The sequence below is a fragment of the Nomia melanderi genome, chromosome 9 (genome assembly GCF_051020985.1).
Source record: "Nomia melanderi isolate GNS246 chromosome 9, iyNomMela1, whole genome shotgun sequence".
Classification (NCBI taxonomy): domain Eukaryota; kingdom Metazoa; phylum Arthropoda; class Insecta; order Hymenoptera; family Halictidae; genus Nomia; species Nomia melanderi.
The window spans coordinates 4,565,117-4,581,557 of NC_135007.1; the positions used below are offsets into that span (position 1 = coordinate 4,565,117).

General features: G+C 35.4%; 1 protein-coding gene across 6 annotated transcripts in view; it reads right to left on the bottom strand.

The window, feature by feature from the left end:
- The window catches only part of jus (EB domain-containing julius seizure protein), an 82,103-nt gene extending 66,139 nt beyond the window's left edge, over window positions 1–15,964 (bottom strand). For 2 of the 6 annotated variants that reach the window (XR_004235892.2, XM_031986444.2), the window contains exon 1: window positions 14,953–15,956. Coding sequence is in view for 3 of the 6 variants with exons in the window: in XM_031986444.2 (XP_031842304.1) it covers window positions 14,953–15,130 (178 nt within the window). In the remaining 3 variants the exon portion in view is untranslated. Of the gene's footprint in view, window positions 1–14,952 lie in introns of all 6 variants that reach the window. The other 4 variants (XR_012999323.1, XR_012999324.1, XM_031986443.2 and 1 more) reach the window with 4 other exon arrangements.
- Window positions 15,965–16,441: the final 477 nt, after the last annotated feature.

The following is a 16,441-nucleotide window of genomic DNA, read 5'->3' on the forward strand; positions in this document are numbered from 1 at the left end:
TTTGTATAGAATAGAATGTAATTTATCCTAATAAAGAAAATGAAATAAGTCTGAAAGAATGGTTTAATCTTAAACGAATAAGTGGATATTTTCTCCACGTTTCAGATGATAATGGAAAGCTGAAACACTTAATCCAGAGGATTACGCGCATTTAATTAAGGATCTCATTTGAACAGCTTAGTAACATTGAAGTGCTACGAATAAAATTGAAAGTTTTACTGCGGTAGTAACTGCGAACCTATCCCTACGCAATTTGTAAATGTACCAGGACCATACTATACAAACGCAACGACTGTAATGACAGCCATTGTACAACAACACTGCATACTATATTTTCATCGAAATTACATTTCAACTAATCCTAGCAAATCATCAGTATTCTTCACATCGTAAAATCTATTATGAAAATTGATGAAACATTCGGGACACTGAATTCTCAAATTTCAACATAAAAAGTTGAATTGGTTGTTGAATCGTATTCGTGTTTATTTATCATTTTTATTTAGCTTTCTTTTGTTACTAGTAACTTAATTTTTCTTATATTTTATTTTACTTTTTGTTATATTCTGTTATAATATGTTGATTGATAATAATTCTGTAGTAACGCTTCAAAGTTTTTCTGTTCAAGAAAATTGAAAGATATTTTTTTTTACTCTTGCGAAAACTGATAATGTAGGATCGACTGTAATAAATTGCTAATTTCTACGTAAATTTAACTTATTTGCGTGAAGCAATAATAGGGGTACCAAAAATGTTTGTTCTCAATAAGATTAAGATTGTTTTCCTTGAAAAAATTCTCGTAAAAATCAAACCTAGCGTATCAATCAAACCTTGCACGCCTCGAAGAATATTCTGAAATTAACAAAAAATTTCGCTCTATATCTATAAGAAATTTATAGACAGACTGTTAATATTGCTCTACGAAAACACAATTTTTGCAGATTCAATACAAACCGAATATTAATTACACATATTCTACCGCACTTTACATTGTTCCACATATGTTCATCTTAAAATCGTTTTATATTACTAATAGACTGTGAACAGTTACGTGAATATAAATTTACTACAACTAATTTATAAAAACGAGATTCGTTTATTCCATTATTGCTTCTATCGAGGTATAAAAAAATAATCCAAAATTAATTTCAATAATTTTATAAAATAATATTCAACTAATTTGAATTTTATCAAATAATTTAAAACTAATTAAAATAATCTTATGAAATCATTTAAAACTTCATCAAATATTTCACCAGAAATATTTTATTACGTCTTTCCGTTTGTTTAGACGAGATAAAGAGAGCAAAGTAATTTCGGAACGTTTATCCCCGTTGAAAATTACGTTCTCCACGGCACAGTCTTGATTTCACCACCGAAAAGCTTTCGACAGTTTTAATCGATAGAAATGGACCATTAAGGTAAAAAAACGACAGCCGGGTAGCAGTTACGAACACAGAACGTTCTTCAGTCCACGACCGATATAACCTCCTTAATATCGTGATGTGCGCATCGGATAAAGCAATCAGAGGGAGGAAATAATACGACGTTAAACGTGCATTCCCTGTGTTTTTGTTTGTTCTGTAAATGATTAGGTGATGACGCTATTTTACAACAGCTGAAATCATAAAGCCACATATTGGCTCGAATACTTAATCGGATCTTTTAAATTGTTATTAGTTTCCAAATATGTATACAAAATTTTTATGTTTCACTATCTCGACAATACTTAATTTTTATAACAAACACAAACTTCCGACTGAAATTTCTTTTGCTTTCTAAGAAATCATCCGAAGAAGGGATTAGACAAAGTAAATAAAGAATCAATGCACATATATTTCCATTATTGTAAAGATATTGTTAATGTGTAATGTAGGTCAATGGACCAAAGAAATTGTTAATTTTATGTATCTGGTTTGTAAGGCCAGATATTTATTGTTAACTTGGTTGCACTGGCGTACTGAATAAGTTTTGAATAATTAACAAGGATTGGCTTGATTTATCGGACTGTGTGTCCCTTTATTTTGTTGTTGAAAATACTTGTCTTAATACTATGATGTCGCTGTCTTGATGAACTCTGTCTGATTTGTACAATCGAGTGTGCCTTATACTAATTGTGGAGATGAGGGTGTGTACTGTTTCGTGTGTATGTTAAAAGGTGGGAAATATTTTCGTCCAATGAAGTTGTTGGGGGTTGAATCTGCTGTCTTGTGGTCACGCCTTGTAGGGTAAGTTGGACAGGTCAAGTCAGGTATCGTCAGTAGGAGTGTGGAGTACCGTTAGGGTGTCGTGAAGCTAAGCCGTCCTTTGTGTATTGAAAATGTCTGAATTTGTTTGTTTTATGGTGTCTCGAATGGTTAGGGTTTTATTTAATGTGTCCGGGCCTTTTTCTCTATCGTAAAAACTAAATGTTCCTTGACTATGCAAACGGGACGATGAGGGTTATTTCTTAACTGTATGTATTCTTAACATTCCGCCCGCCTTGAACGACTTCGTTCAAAGAGTCTATGTGTGTGGTGAAAAATATGATAACTGCCCATACAAATGTGTGTGTTGATGCGAGATGAACTTAAATTACATAATGAATGTGTGTGTCAATATATACAGCTTACAATGTACGGTGTGGGTTTGAATCTATATACAATTGAATTATGAATATATAAATACAAGGAGCAATTCCTGTGATTATCCATTTGGTGGAACTTCTATGTCTTGATCCATTGGCAGGATACATATTTTGGTGAGTGGCCGTTTGGTCAGGCCTTCCGCTGTTTTAATGGATACCACTCGAGTGATCCTGTCAGCTCCAGTGTGAAGTTCGACGATCCTTCCCAGCCTCCATCTGAGTGGTGGAAGGTTGTCGTCCTTAATTAGAACTAGTGTCCCGGGTCCAAATGTAGTAGGGGATTTTGTTCGCCATTTGTTGCGTTGTTGCAGCTGATGGAGATATTCAGCTTGCCATCGTTGCCAGAAATGCTGTAACATACTCTGGAGGTGTTGATAACGACTGAGTCGATTTTCCTGGATATGCTTCAGGTCAGGTTCTGGAAATGCGGTTAGTGAGTCGCCGGTAAGGAAGTGTCCAGGTGTGAGAGGGGATAGATCTGCTGGATCATCGGAAAGGGGGGATAAGGGTCGTGAATTTAAACATGCTTCGACTTGAGTTAATACGGTGTACATTTCTTCATATGTTAAGCGAGTTTTGCCAATGATTCTCTTTGAATGATTCTTAGTGGATTTAACTGCTCCCTCCCACAATCCTCCAAAGTGTGGAGCTCGAGGGGGAGTCAAATGCCACTGAATTTTATTTTCGCTTAGAAATTTTTCAACGCGTTCAGGATGTTCTTTATCAACTAATAATTTACTAAGATCGAGAAGTTCGTTGCGTGCTCCGATGAAATTAGTACCATTGTCTGAAAAAATGGTGTGACACAATCCGCGGCGTGCTATGAATCTTTTTAGGCAATTTAAGAATGATAAAGTTGTCATGTCTGTTGCTAATTCTAAATGTACAGCCTTAGTGGAGAAACATACAAATACACACATGTATGCCTTGAATGTTTTGATCGTGCTGTTTTTATCTTTGCGCCAAAGTATGCGGTGGAATTTGCGATTTTGTTCTCGCACCCAAACTTGCCGATACATCTTGGCAATGTCTGCCGAGAGATCGTACCGGTGTTTTCGAAATCGTAAAAGAATCGATATTAAATCGTCTTGAACTACGGGTCCGACCCATTGAACGTCATTCAGTGAAAGCCCCGACGTGGTCTTGGCAGACCCATCAAAAACGACACGCAATTTCGTAGTAGTACTATTTGCTTTGTAAACTGCGTGATGTGGCAAGTAATACCCTGAGTGTGTGTATAGTTCTTCCTTATTTGTGACCTCGCTCATGTGTCCTAATGATTCGTATTCTTCTAGCAATTTAGTGTATTCTTCCCTAATGTCGGGTTGTGTATCTGGTTTACGTTCTAAGTTGTGTAATCGTTTCTCTGCATGGTGCATCGAATTGCCTAATTGTTCTAAATTTTCCTTGAATGGAATTGCTATCGTGTACCTCCCCTCCATGTCTCGTGTGGCAGTGGAGTTAAAATGTTCTTCGCAAAAATGCGGTGTCTTTGTGTGTTCGTTCGTGTCATTTTCGATTTCACAAAATTTCGCTAATTGTTTGTGAATCTCTTCATTTGTGACTAAGTGACAGATGGTGTGTGTTTCCGCGAGAGAGGGAGAAAGTTCTAACTTTCCTACGATAATCCAACCTAACTGTGTTTTTTGTAAGGAAGGATGGCGGGGTCCTAATGAGTGACGTCCTACGCACATTAAATCCCAGAATAAATCCCCGCCGATAATCATATCAACTTCTCGGGGAACATTAAAGTATGGATCTGCTAAAAACATGTTGGATGGAATCCCTAATAGCGAAGAGTCAACTGGTCGATTTGGAATATTATCAGTGATGGTTGGTAAAATTAAACAAGAAATTGATTTGCTGAAACCGTTGAAACGCGAGATTATGTTTGTATGTGCCTGATGCTGGATGTTTTTTGCTAACTTGCTAATTCCTGAGACTCGAACATTTATTTTCTCACGATTTAATTGTAGTGTGTTTGCTAATTTTTCCGACATGAAGTGTGACTGTGACCCTGAATCTAAAAGAGCACGACATTCCCTTTTTATTCCGCGGTGATCTTTAATATAAACTAAGGCAGTGGCTAACATTGTCACTTTATTTTCTTGTGTGATAACTGTCTGAACGGTAATTGATTCGTGCATATTTGTGGTAGTGTGTGCGTTTACGTTTGATGTGTTTTGTCTTGATGTTGTGGGAGCTGGTTTAACCTGAGGTGATGCGTTTGTATTATAATCTATGTGTAACAATGTGTTGTGTTTCTTTGAGCATTTTTTACACAAGCTTCGTGTGCAGTCTATGCTTCTATGACCTACTGTGAAACAATTGAAACATATGTGTAAATCCTGAATTTTTGCTCGCCGTTCAATGGGAGACAATCTCAAAAAACTAGAGCAGTTATATAACTGGTGATCCCCTGTGCAGAGAGGACACCCAGTATGCGAGTTCGCTACGTGTGTGGTAACGACTTTGAATTTGTTGTGCCTAATTTCGTTTGTGAATTTATTGTGTATTATTTTGTCTGCTGTGATTCTTTCTAAGTATTTACAGTGATTTTCAAGAAAATTCATCATATCATGTAGCGATACATCTCCCTGAATATTATTCATTCTCCTTTCCCATTCGCGTTGTGTGTTAATATCCAATTTTGATGTGAGTAAGTATATTATGAGTGTATCCCAAGAGTCTGTTGGTTCGCCAAGTGCTTTTAGTGCTAATAAATTATTGTTAACGTTATCAATTAAATGTCTTAAATCCGTCAATGATTCTTTGGGAAAAGATGGTGTTTCATACATTGATCTTACATGATGGTACTTTAACGTTTTCAAGTCTTCATAACGATCCCTTATTCTATTCCAAGCAAGCGTGTAATTTAATTCCGATATGCCTAAAGCCTGAATTGTACGTGTTGCGTTGCCCTTTACTGATGCGTTTAAATAGTGGAATTTTTCTATGTTTGACAGACTTGGATTATTATGTATGAGTGACTCGAAAGTATCCCTAAATTTCACCCAATTGTTATAGGAACCGTCAAACGTGGGCAATTCTATGGTCGGTAATTTGATACGATTTTCTGTACTAGAGATAACTGAAATAGGTGTTGGTGCTTGAGTGGATTGTGTATGATGTGCTTGAGATCGTGATATTATGTCTTCTGCTAAGGCGGTTAATTGAAAGAATGAATTTTCAAACGAATCGCGAACATCTGTATGTTCTTCAGCCGACGGCGTACCTTCTACGGACGACTCGATTTGACATTGTACTGTGTCAAATTTTTCGTACAAAGGTGTTATCTTCTCTAACCGTTTTTGAAGTTCAGTGACAGACGATGAATGATTAAATGAATCTAAGTATGCTTTAAAGCGAGTCAATGACGCTTTGATTTGACCTCGGATTACAGTAGATTGTTTCAATGTAGCTTCCATATTTATAAACTGACTCAAATCGAAGAATGGAGAAATGACTTACGGTTGAAGATAGGAAATTTGTGTAGGAAGGCGATCACCACTGATGTTTCCGCTTCTGTTTTCCTGCTTGATCTTGTACGTTGTAGCTGCGTTCCCTTTTTTTGGCTCGGCAATGACGTTCCCCTGGGCTGCTGGAATATTTAGGCCTCTCGATGATGAGATGTAAGATCCTATCCCTTGAACAGCGTCGGCAGAATGGAAGTCCGCTGTACCAATTGGAGTAGCCGCCTTTGTTGAACTCACACGTAATATGTATGGTTCACTCGTTCGCACAAGTACAGTTTGTTTGTTAGTTGCACTAGTTCCGGATGTATCCGGCTCGAAGGACCAAAATGTTAATGTGTAATGTAGGTCAATGGACCAAAGAAATTGTTAATTTTATGTATCTGGTTTGTAAGGCCAGATATTTATTGTTAACTTGGTTGCACTGGCGTACTGAATAAGTTTTGAATAATTAACAAGGATTGGCTTGATTTATCGGACTGTGTGTCCCTTTATTTTGTTGTTGAAAATACTTGTCTTAATACTATGATGTCGCTGTCTTGATGAACTCTGTCTGATTTGTACAATCGAGTGTGCCTTATACTAATTGTGGAGATGAGGGTGTGTACTGTTTCGTGTGTATGTTAAAAGGTGGGAAATATTTTCGTCCAATGAAGTTGTTGGGGGTTGAATCTGCTGTCTTGTGGTCACGCCTTGTAGGGTAAGTTGGACAGGTCAAGTCAGGTATCGTCAGTAGGAGTGTGGAGTACCGTTAGGGTGTCGTGAAGCTAAGCCGTCCTTTGTGTATTGAAAATGTCTGAATTTGTTTGTTTTATGGTGTCTCGAATGGTTAGGGTTTTATTTAATGTGTCCGGGCCTTTTTCTCTATCGTAAAAACTAAATGTTCCTTGACTATGCAAACGGGACGATGAGGGTTATTTCTTAACTGTATGTATTCTTAACAGATATTTTAATCAAATTTTTAATAGCAATAATAATTACAATACTGAATCAACAAATCATACTGAGTAACATAATCTAATTGTTATTTGGGACTATTGGTAAAAAAAAAAACTTACTAGGGCGCTTTAAATATAAGCCGCCGTAATGGCGACTTCGTGCTTTGATATCTAAAATCGAAAGCTGCAGATGAATACTTTAATTATTCAAATAACGAGAGATTAATGTGTGAGTTTCTTCTTTTCTAGTGGCTACTTAAGACTTCTATGCATAATTCATTTTCTTGTGGAAACAACTTTAAGAAGTTTCACAATTTCTCGCTCTTAAAAAGGGTAATCTTTATTATTCCAACCCTTATTTCACTGTTGAACACAAATTCCTATAACGAACACACTTGTTATAGTAAAATATGAATCACTTTCTTGATAATATAATCAAGAAATCACATTCTTGAGAATATAAGAATTCCTGCAAATAAACAAATGTTGCTATAATAATTCTTGGAATGATACCTGCAGGCTAAATAAAGTATTAACATTCGTTTAACCCCTTGCTACATCGTGTACTTGACTCTATCGTGTCAGACTCGTGAAAAAGATCTCAAATAGGATGTAACAAATATAAATATCCCTCAATTCTTTTGTGTTTGAATTAATTCTTATCATCATCGTGTACCATAAAATAACAAAAGTAATTACATTGCTGTCATTATATTCTACAGGTTGTCCTCTAGTGAAAACATGTAAATATAAAGCTGCTCCCAGTGTAATGTGTCGCATTTTTTAATGCAATACGTAATTTCGTTGGAAATACTTATTGTAAACAACAAATAATTGTTCCTCTTTTCTCTCAGTTATTTCGTTCTATCTTTTTGGGAAACTTGTAATGATTACATACAGAATAGTAAATAATAGTAAAATTATATACAAATTTGTAATGGCTTAACATTATAATGCATTTTCTGCATGGTATAACATTGACTGTAACATTCAAATTTTTACATTTAAATATAAAATGTTTACACTAGGAATTTTTTTATTTATTTTTACGGTAACATACAAACAAAAGTACATCAATTGGAATTTCCCTAATTTCTCGATATTTTAATTCTTATGGAAATGACAAGCAGCTGAAGTGTAAAAACCTATTTTTACCCCCAAAAATTAGCTTCAAATGTTTATAAAAAATTAAATCATTGAGCTATTGAAGAATCCGTATATTTTAGATAATATATTTCTGTTTATAAATTTACAAAAATTGTTGTCTTCAGACATTTCAATTGTTTCCAATCGAGTCGACCAACAAGCTAATAACTCCGTCATGTTGTATACGCGTCATTTTAAAGCTTGAAATGATACTAATTCTGTCAATTAAAAATTATTTATTTTTTCAAATATACATGTAAATCTTCGTTGTTTTGATTTGGTTTTTCATTAAAACACACCCTAAGTGCATTCGTCCTGCGTTTGACAAAAATACACTTAATTTTCTGATTTTATTGCGACCATCTAAAAATTCCTAAAGTTTACCCATAAATAGAACGTCTTTAGGTGGTATCTCCCTTAAGTAATCCAATGTGATATCCGTTGCAATCCTTTACAAGCAACGATGATATTTTCCGTCGAAGAGCAACACGCAGTCCGATAAGCAATTGGCTGAAGAATGGGGACTGGAAATGGTTATATTACATTCTCGTTTAAAACGTGCCAGGCGAGTATCAGTGGCGTGAAGGGGGTGGAAATTAGAGGATTAACGCAGAACAGACGATTCCTCAAGAAAATTCGGGAATGTTGAGATCCTGTCGGAGTGATTCGCTTGGGTATAACGATCGAAAAGAGGCAGCTCGAGCTTATTCCCTGGAAAATAAGGACGTAAATGAGAGCAGAAAGTTAGAACAGCGACGGATAGGGGTGGGGGAGGGAAAATAAACCGAGCCTCTTGAACGGTCGATCGCAGCCGCGAAATCTGAAGGAGGGCATTAAGCTCGGATGACAATCTACCCTGAAAATTCCGCGGATGTCGTTGGCCGACTTTCCCAGGCAGAGTCGTGAAAACGAAACGACGACGGAAGCAATGAGACGTTTATGAAAGAACGGTGCCTTTGAACCGGCGACGACGCGACGAAGCAACCGGCGCGCTAGGTGAACGGAATTTTTTCGAAGACGTCGATACCTGACTTAACAGAATAGAATTTCCAACGACCAGAATTGCGGGAAATATTTAATTGTGAATGTTCGTGTAACTTGGTTCTGTGTTGTTTAACACTACAACTACCGAGGAATTAAATTGGATTTTCTAATTTTTATACAGAAGTTCTAACAGTGCGTCTATTAAGATTTCAGTTGATTTATAATTCAGTCTGCGCATTTCTAAATCAGTTTCATTACTTATTTTCCAGAGAAACATGCGTTCCTTTTCAATAATTGCAAAATGACCCATTTGTGGTTTCTTCTTTTTTTCAGTACGCAAACTGAATTGTGAAGCAATTGGAATCCCGATACATGTACTTTTGGAGTTTCTGGAGAGAAATCAGGAACAGTCAATTTGATAGTTCGGTAGTTCTAGTGTTAAGTGACTGTGAGACAGTAATAATTTACGATGTAAATTCCCTGATATTTTGAATTTGTAGTTTTCGAACACATCGATTTTCAACTTGAAATTAGGGAGATGGGGTTTTTAGTTTTTTTATGGAATTTAAGAGTGTATGTAACAACCCAGATTTTTTTAGAGGGAAATCTTTGTCGTAGGAATCTCAGCGATTTAAAATTGAAATAAATGTTTTACTAGATCTTTATCGAATTTATAGGAATCTTCATTTTATAAAGGTAATTTACATACTCCAAAATGAAACGGAATGGCTTTTATAACTTTTATAACTCTTTTTCAAAGGATATTTTTAGGTAGAATATTGCATAAAAACTCTATAATTCTTTATTAACATTTCTATTTTACCAGGATTTAAATATGTATGTATGCTAGGAAACGATTTAATTTTGTTAATAATAATTTTAATTTATCAAGATTACCAATATTTATTAGGCTACGCTGTTACTTCAGTCATTATTCAAAATGCCAGAGCATTGGGTATTAATCACTTAATCCATAACAAATACAGGAAATATACTGTTTAATAGTGGTAGTTTATGTTGTGTTGTTTTAACTTACAATTAGTATTTAGAATATAATAATAACATATAATGTACAGTATAGAACCAGTATAGGAAAGAAATATGAGTTAATTTTTGAATTTGAGGATCAAAGGAAACTAAGAAGTATCTTTGATATTCTATTGCATACAGATTAGCTCGGCCAAGCAGGAAAGGCTACAATTTTATTGCAAGCAAAGTTAGAAAAATATTGTATAAGAAAATTTTATTCGATTTTATGTAGTTTGTCATTTTATGAGTTGTTTTCATAAGAACACCTGTTTTCTGAAGGACATTATAGCTTTTTTTACATACATCGATTTCTTAATCGTTAGTCACATAAATGGTATAAGGTGAAGTCATTAGGTACTCATTCGATTACAATATTTATCAGACTACCTTTTATAATAGGCACACTTCGTGCTAACGTTTATTCATAGCGTCAGTAATATGTTTGTTAATAGGTACTATTATTATCGCAGCTTTCATTAGAACTTACATACGAAATATTGAAGTCCTCTCAAACTATTATATTTTTCAATTATTATTAATATTCGGTATTATACATTTACCTATATGAAAAGTCGATAACAAAATAGATTTGCGTAAGAAAAATTGTGTAATGACATTCAAAAATGTTTTCCTACATTGCAAATTTTCCAATTCATGAACAAAAACAATAAAATTATTTTTTATCTTTTTCCAATCTTACATATAACTACAATTAACTGTATCTTACTCAAATAATTAATGATAATTGATAATTAAGAATTAATGGCCAAATTAATTTTGCTTTTACTTTTTAAATCTTTAACAAACAATATAAGTTCTCTGTACTTATTTTTACAATATGGTGAACACTTTGTAGAATCAAAGTAAATAAATCGCCATAAATTCTATAGAATTAGAACAATACAGTTTCTGTCCATCAATAAATCCACAAATGATGTACTTTCTATAAATCTAGTGCAAAGTATAGTTAAGGAGAATGTATTTAAACACTATATAGCTTTTATCTTCTAAATTAAAAGTTTCAATCCACGAACTTATAGTCATTGACAGACAATTAAAAACTACTTTGATTAGCTTACAGTTTTAAAAAATGCTGAATTATCTCGAAGGAGTTATAAATAACATGCAACTCTTTGTAAGAACAAAAATTAACTGTTCATGATAGGTGAATACTTTTTTCTCTGTACTATAACAATTATCATTAAATTTAAAAGTCTATTATTGTAAAACGCTGAATGCTTTCTTTTATTCTTCAAAATATTATTCAATTATGACTTAATACTTACTATTATTGTTAGTGGAAAATGATATTTTCAGCAATTTTGTCGATATTTTATGGACACCGTTGCAACGGGTATTGCCCGTGGGATTCCTGGCTAAACCGACGTAAAACGATGTCTATGCACGTTGATATCGATCGATACAGCGTTTACGAAGTCTGACATAACACGATACACAAAACAAAAAAAAAGGAAACAATGGCCCGACAGAATCTACTGTTTCAATTCGTACCAGTTTGATCGGGGCATATTAGGGATTATCGGATCAGAAACATGATTTGAAAAGTCGTAAAATCTATCTGAGTGGACCATAAATAAACAACATTACACGATCGCGCGAAATACTTCTTCTTTACTTTACGACCATGCACATTTTATTGGCTCGGAACGACGTAAAATATTGGGAATATCTGGATATAATATACAGGGTGTACACAGTTTAACCCTTTGCACTCAAAAGACAACCCGCAGTCGCCATTTGGTTTAATATAGCATAATTAGAAAGTTCAATATTCAATACTCAAACAATTCAATACTCAAACAGTTCAATACTCAAGAAATTTTGTACGATGTACACTGTCGGTCGAAAGTTTGACACGAATACATCGGTTAAAAGAAAAACTTCTTTTCTTGTAAACAACTTTTATTGGAAAATTTTTGTATATGATAAAGGAACATAGACATATGTGTTTTAATGAAACATAAAGATACACCATTTTTGTTATTTTATTTTATATATTTATAAGATGTAAGTATAATTCTTAATTTATGACGTCACATATCAAGTGGTTCCAAGCTTTTGACCGGCAGTGTAGTTATACATAAAATGTCGAAATGAAATAGTTCTATCCCTTAATTCGTATATTATTTATATTTATGTTTATTGCAACAAAATGTTATCGATATTTTATTAGAAAATATTCTTGAAACGGTTCAAACTTCGCCAGTGTGTTATAGAAGTAAGGAAAGAATGTTATATACATACAGGTTCTTAAATGCTTTATAAAAGAGTCGTAACAAAAATATATAATCGATAAATTTGATATTATGTAACAACTAAACACTAACAGAAAGGCCTACGTACAGAATTAACAGTTTGGAATCGACACAAACTTGCTAGCTGAAAACCAGTAAACATTGTTAGTAAAAGCAGATTAAGCATTATCTGCTTAAGCAAATGTTATAACACTGCAATGTAGTAATTACGAACTTGTTGCTAGTAATGTAACAACATGTGGATTCTATACATTCGTTATAACTTCTTTTTTAAACATTTGAGAATCTATATTACCATTTTTTTCTTATTTTTATTGATAGAGTACATTGGCTACGTTTGGTTATTCAAATCGTGGGCACCTTGCATTTTCCTGATAATTGGAACAATATTTCTCTAGTCTACAAGGATGTAAGCTGATGGTTATTAAACTGTAAACGTTATGCTTCTGTTCTTGATTACCTAAGTACCTATAACAATTTTATGACAAGCTTAACAGAGGATGTATTATTAATGATTGTACAAGCCAAAGGATAGTGATTAACTGTGGAAAAATAAATCGAGAATGTGGAAAATATTTCCTTTAAAAACTTTGTTTTTAAGAATTATGTTATACACATGCATTCATGCTTACGTAAGAATATAAATTCGAAGTTACATGTTTATACATTTAAATTTTTTATGTTTATTCCAGTTTATTACATTCGTATATGTATTGGGATACATTTTGATCGCAAATGAAATATTTGTTACCTGAATATTGTCTTTCAGTGCATTATATACGCTGACTAAATTTTTGTCTTTATGTTTTACAAGATGCTGTTTAGAATAACATAAAATTTAGTATCAGGGACATTATAAAAAATATAACTGTCAGAAGATGAGGACAACTTTTCATCCACCCCCCAATATCATATTATTAACATATTACGCTGTGTGAAGTTTTGGTGAATTCTATGCATACGTAAACACAGTTCATTTCCATAGAGTACAAATTATTCATAGTATATGATGTGATTTGTTAATGTTTAAAATCAAGTTAATAATATTGATAATTTTACAGAATAATTACATCAAAGCATGCTTGAATATTGTTCTACTGCAAAAGTCATTTTCATAGAATAAAATATTAACAATTACATACAATAAATATATTGAATTAGTAGAGGAATTAATTACTGAATTAAGAAATAATTTCACGGAATTTATTACTTGATTCTAACATACAAAAATATCCACTGAATAATTTTAGTATAGGAAAAATAACTTTACAAAGAATCATTTCTTTAGTGATTAAGAATATTGATTAAGTGATATAAATTTTAAGAAATGGATTTATGAGAACCTGAATAAGAAAATACTTTAGAATCATATCAATTGTTTCATTGAATAAATTAACGTGTAATTATTTAAAAATTACTTTCGATTAACTAAAATACAATTAATTTAAAAATGCCTTTGCTAAATTAATTTCTTTCTCAGTATATTTCTATTAAGTATCACGTTTCCAGAAACTCAACACCCAGAGCAGAAATTTCTTACATTTATGAGCAAATAATTTAACGCGATAAAACCGTCTCTTCACTCTTACAAAAGTTTCCGACAAAAGAAACAAATCCCCCTACTACATATCCTCCTATGAAAATCTAAATTTCCATAAATCTCTACAAATGAAGAGTCCGATACAAAAAGAAGTCATGCTACAATAGTAACATTTTGAAATACTAAGGCTTTTACACAAATCTGTGTTTCAATACAAATTTCATAAATAAGACTGCTACTTTTTTATTTAAACGTAATAATATTATGATAAGGTACCTAGAACAATCTCTTATTTTCTATATACTTAAATATGAAAATTAAATTAAAAATGTAATTATGTAATAAATATAAAAGCATATTACTTGGAAAATCGGATTGTTACATTGAAACGTATTTGAAAATTCTAAAAGTTTTTCGAATTAACAAAACTATTTCGTAAATTTCATTCTTACATACGTTCTTTGTCACTATCTACTCATCGTCTATATTTAATTTTGTTGTAAACATTATGGTATATAAATGAAATGAAGAACAATTTAAATAAACTGAAATAAATAAATAAACTTAAACATAAACTGAATTGATAGCTCTCAGTTTTGTAGCTGACGCTGGACAAAAATAACGTGTGTCATACCTCTCTCCTGCCCGGACATCATAACAAGTAAGGAGTACAACCACTAACATACACAAGCAACGATACACGCAAACATGTTGCCATGTAACTTTAAATTAGAAGATAATAACTAGACATCAAGAGATATCGAAACGAATGTACATCGCCTTCCTCCTCATTTTCTAGCTTAGCTCCCCCTTACACTGGGCCCCTCAATTCACAAATCACACTCAGTCCAAAACTCCACTCGCCCCGGAAGATCACAGAAGTCTCCCCACAGAAAAAGAAGCAGAAGAAGAGTGACGGAAAGCATAAAAGCAAACTCACCCTCGATCGTAGTCGATTCCGGCAGGTCGGTCTGTCCCAACGCGAGTTGATCGTTGATGATCAACCATGAGACGAACACCGCGCAGATGAATCTCATCCCGGAGTTGGTCCTCTTCGGGGCGTAGGTGGAGGGCGACGCGAGGCACGTCGCCGCGAGGACGGCGTCGGTGGCGTGCATCTTCACGGCTGGCCCTGACACGCGGCACTTCTCGCGCACCTTTCTTGCTCTCCCTCAGCGGCGCCCCTCAATACGCATACGTGACTACGCACCGTCGTACACCTGCACGCAGGTCAAGCCTGCCCGACCTGCTTCCGGTATCACATATCCGAACGATCAGGCCGCGTGATCGATATCACGCGCATATTCCCAGCACGTTCCTCAGCACCGTTCACGCAGCGACCACCGAATAAAGTCCCACACCTCTAAACCCGTGTCCTCTTCGACCTCCTTTAGCGCTTGGTTCAGATTTGGTGGGGGATAGAAAGCGGAAGGTTCATGAGAGACGATCGACCTGTTCTGCGGCAACCACCACCCCTTCCTCTCTTCCTCTCTTTGTCACCGTTTCTCCCTCTCACCTCTTTCTCACTACTCAGCCAGTAAATTCACGTGACGAAAGAGGATCGAATCCTTGATTACTCCTCTGCCCCCGAGGAACGACTAAACAACGCGGTGGATCTTCAGGTGCAGGTTGACGATCAACGTCCCTCAGTAAAGAGGTCGGTAGTGGTAGCCCGTATGACGCAACGTACGCATCTATTTGTTCCGTCCGCGAGGGTTGGTCCGCTTGTAGCGTTCATGGAACGGCTATGCCGACAGCGAGACCGAGCGACGCACCGTCCACGATACTGTGTACACGGCGGCCGAACGAACGTTCACGATGTGGAGCCAGCAAACAACGACCGAATCGCTTCGGGGGTGGCCGCGGCGCCGAGGCGCCGACGTCCTGCGCAATACACGCGAGAACCAGCACGCGTTGCACTCCCGACCGCCTCTCGTCGACCCCCCCGCATTCAACCGTCGCAGGGGCGCAGAGCTTCTGAGTCATTCCTCGCCGAACACCCGTCGATGTTCCGCACCGCGACGTAAATATGCATGATCCTATGCGAGGAACAACGTTGTCGCGCCGTACCCCCTACCCCCGACCCAAAGAACCCACCCTGCCCGTCTTATAGCCCGCGGTTGCGACTCGAAGTGCTTACCAACCCTCGCACGACGATGCCAACCCTTGAATCAACCGGCCTATTCGGAGACGCGGAGGAGTGAATGTGAATCGCGATCGGCTGGCCGCGCTCGAAGAATATTTTAACACTAGAAACACCGAGAGGAAGGTTCTTCGAACCCGATCGAAAATTTGAGAACATATATATCTCTCGTTTGTAAAATATTTCGTGAAACTGTTTGGTGATGTTTGTATCTTTCTTAGTACACTATTTCCACTGACGGTGTCAAATGATACCCTTTGAAATTTAAAATTAAAATTATTTTCTC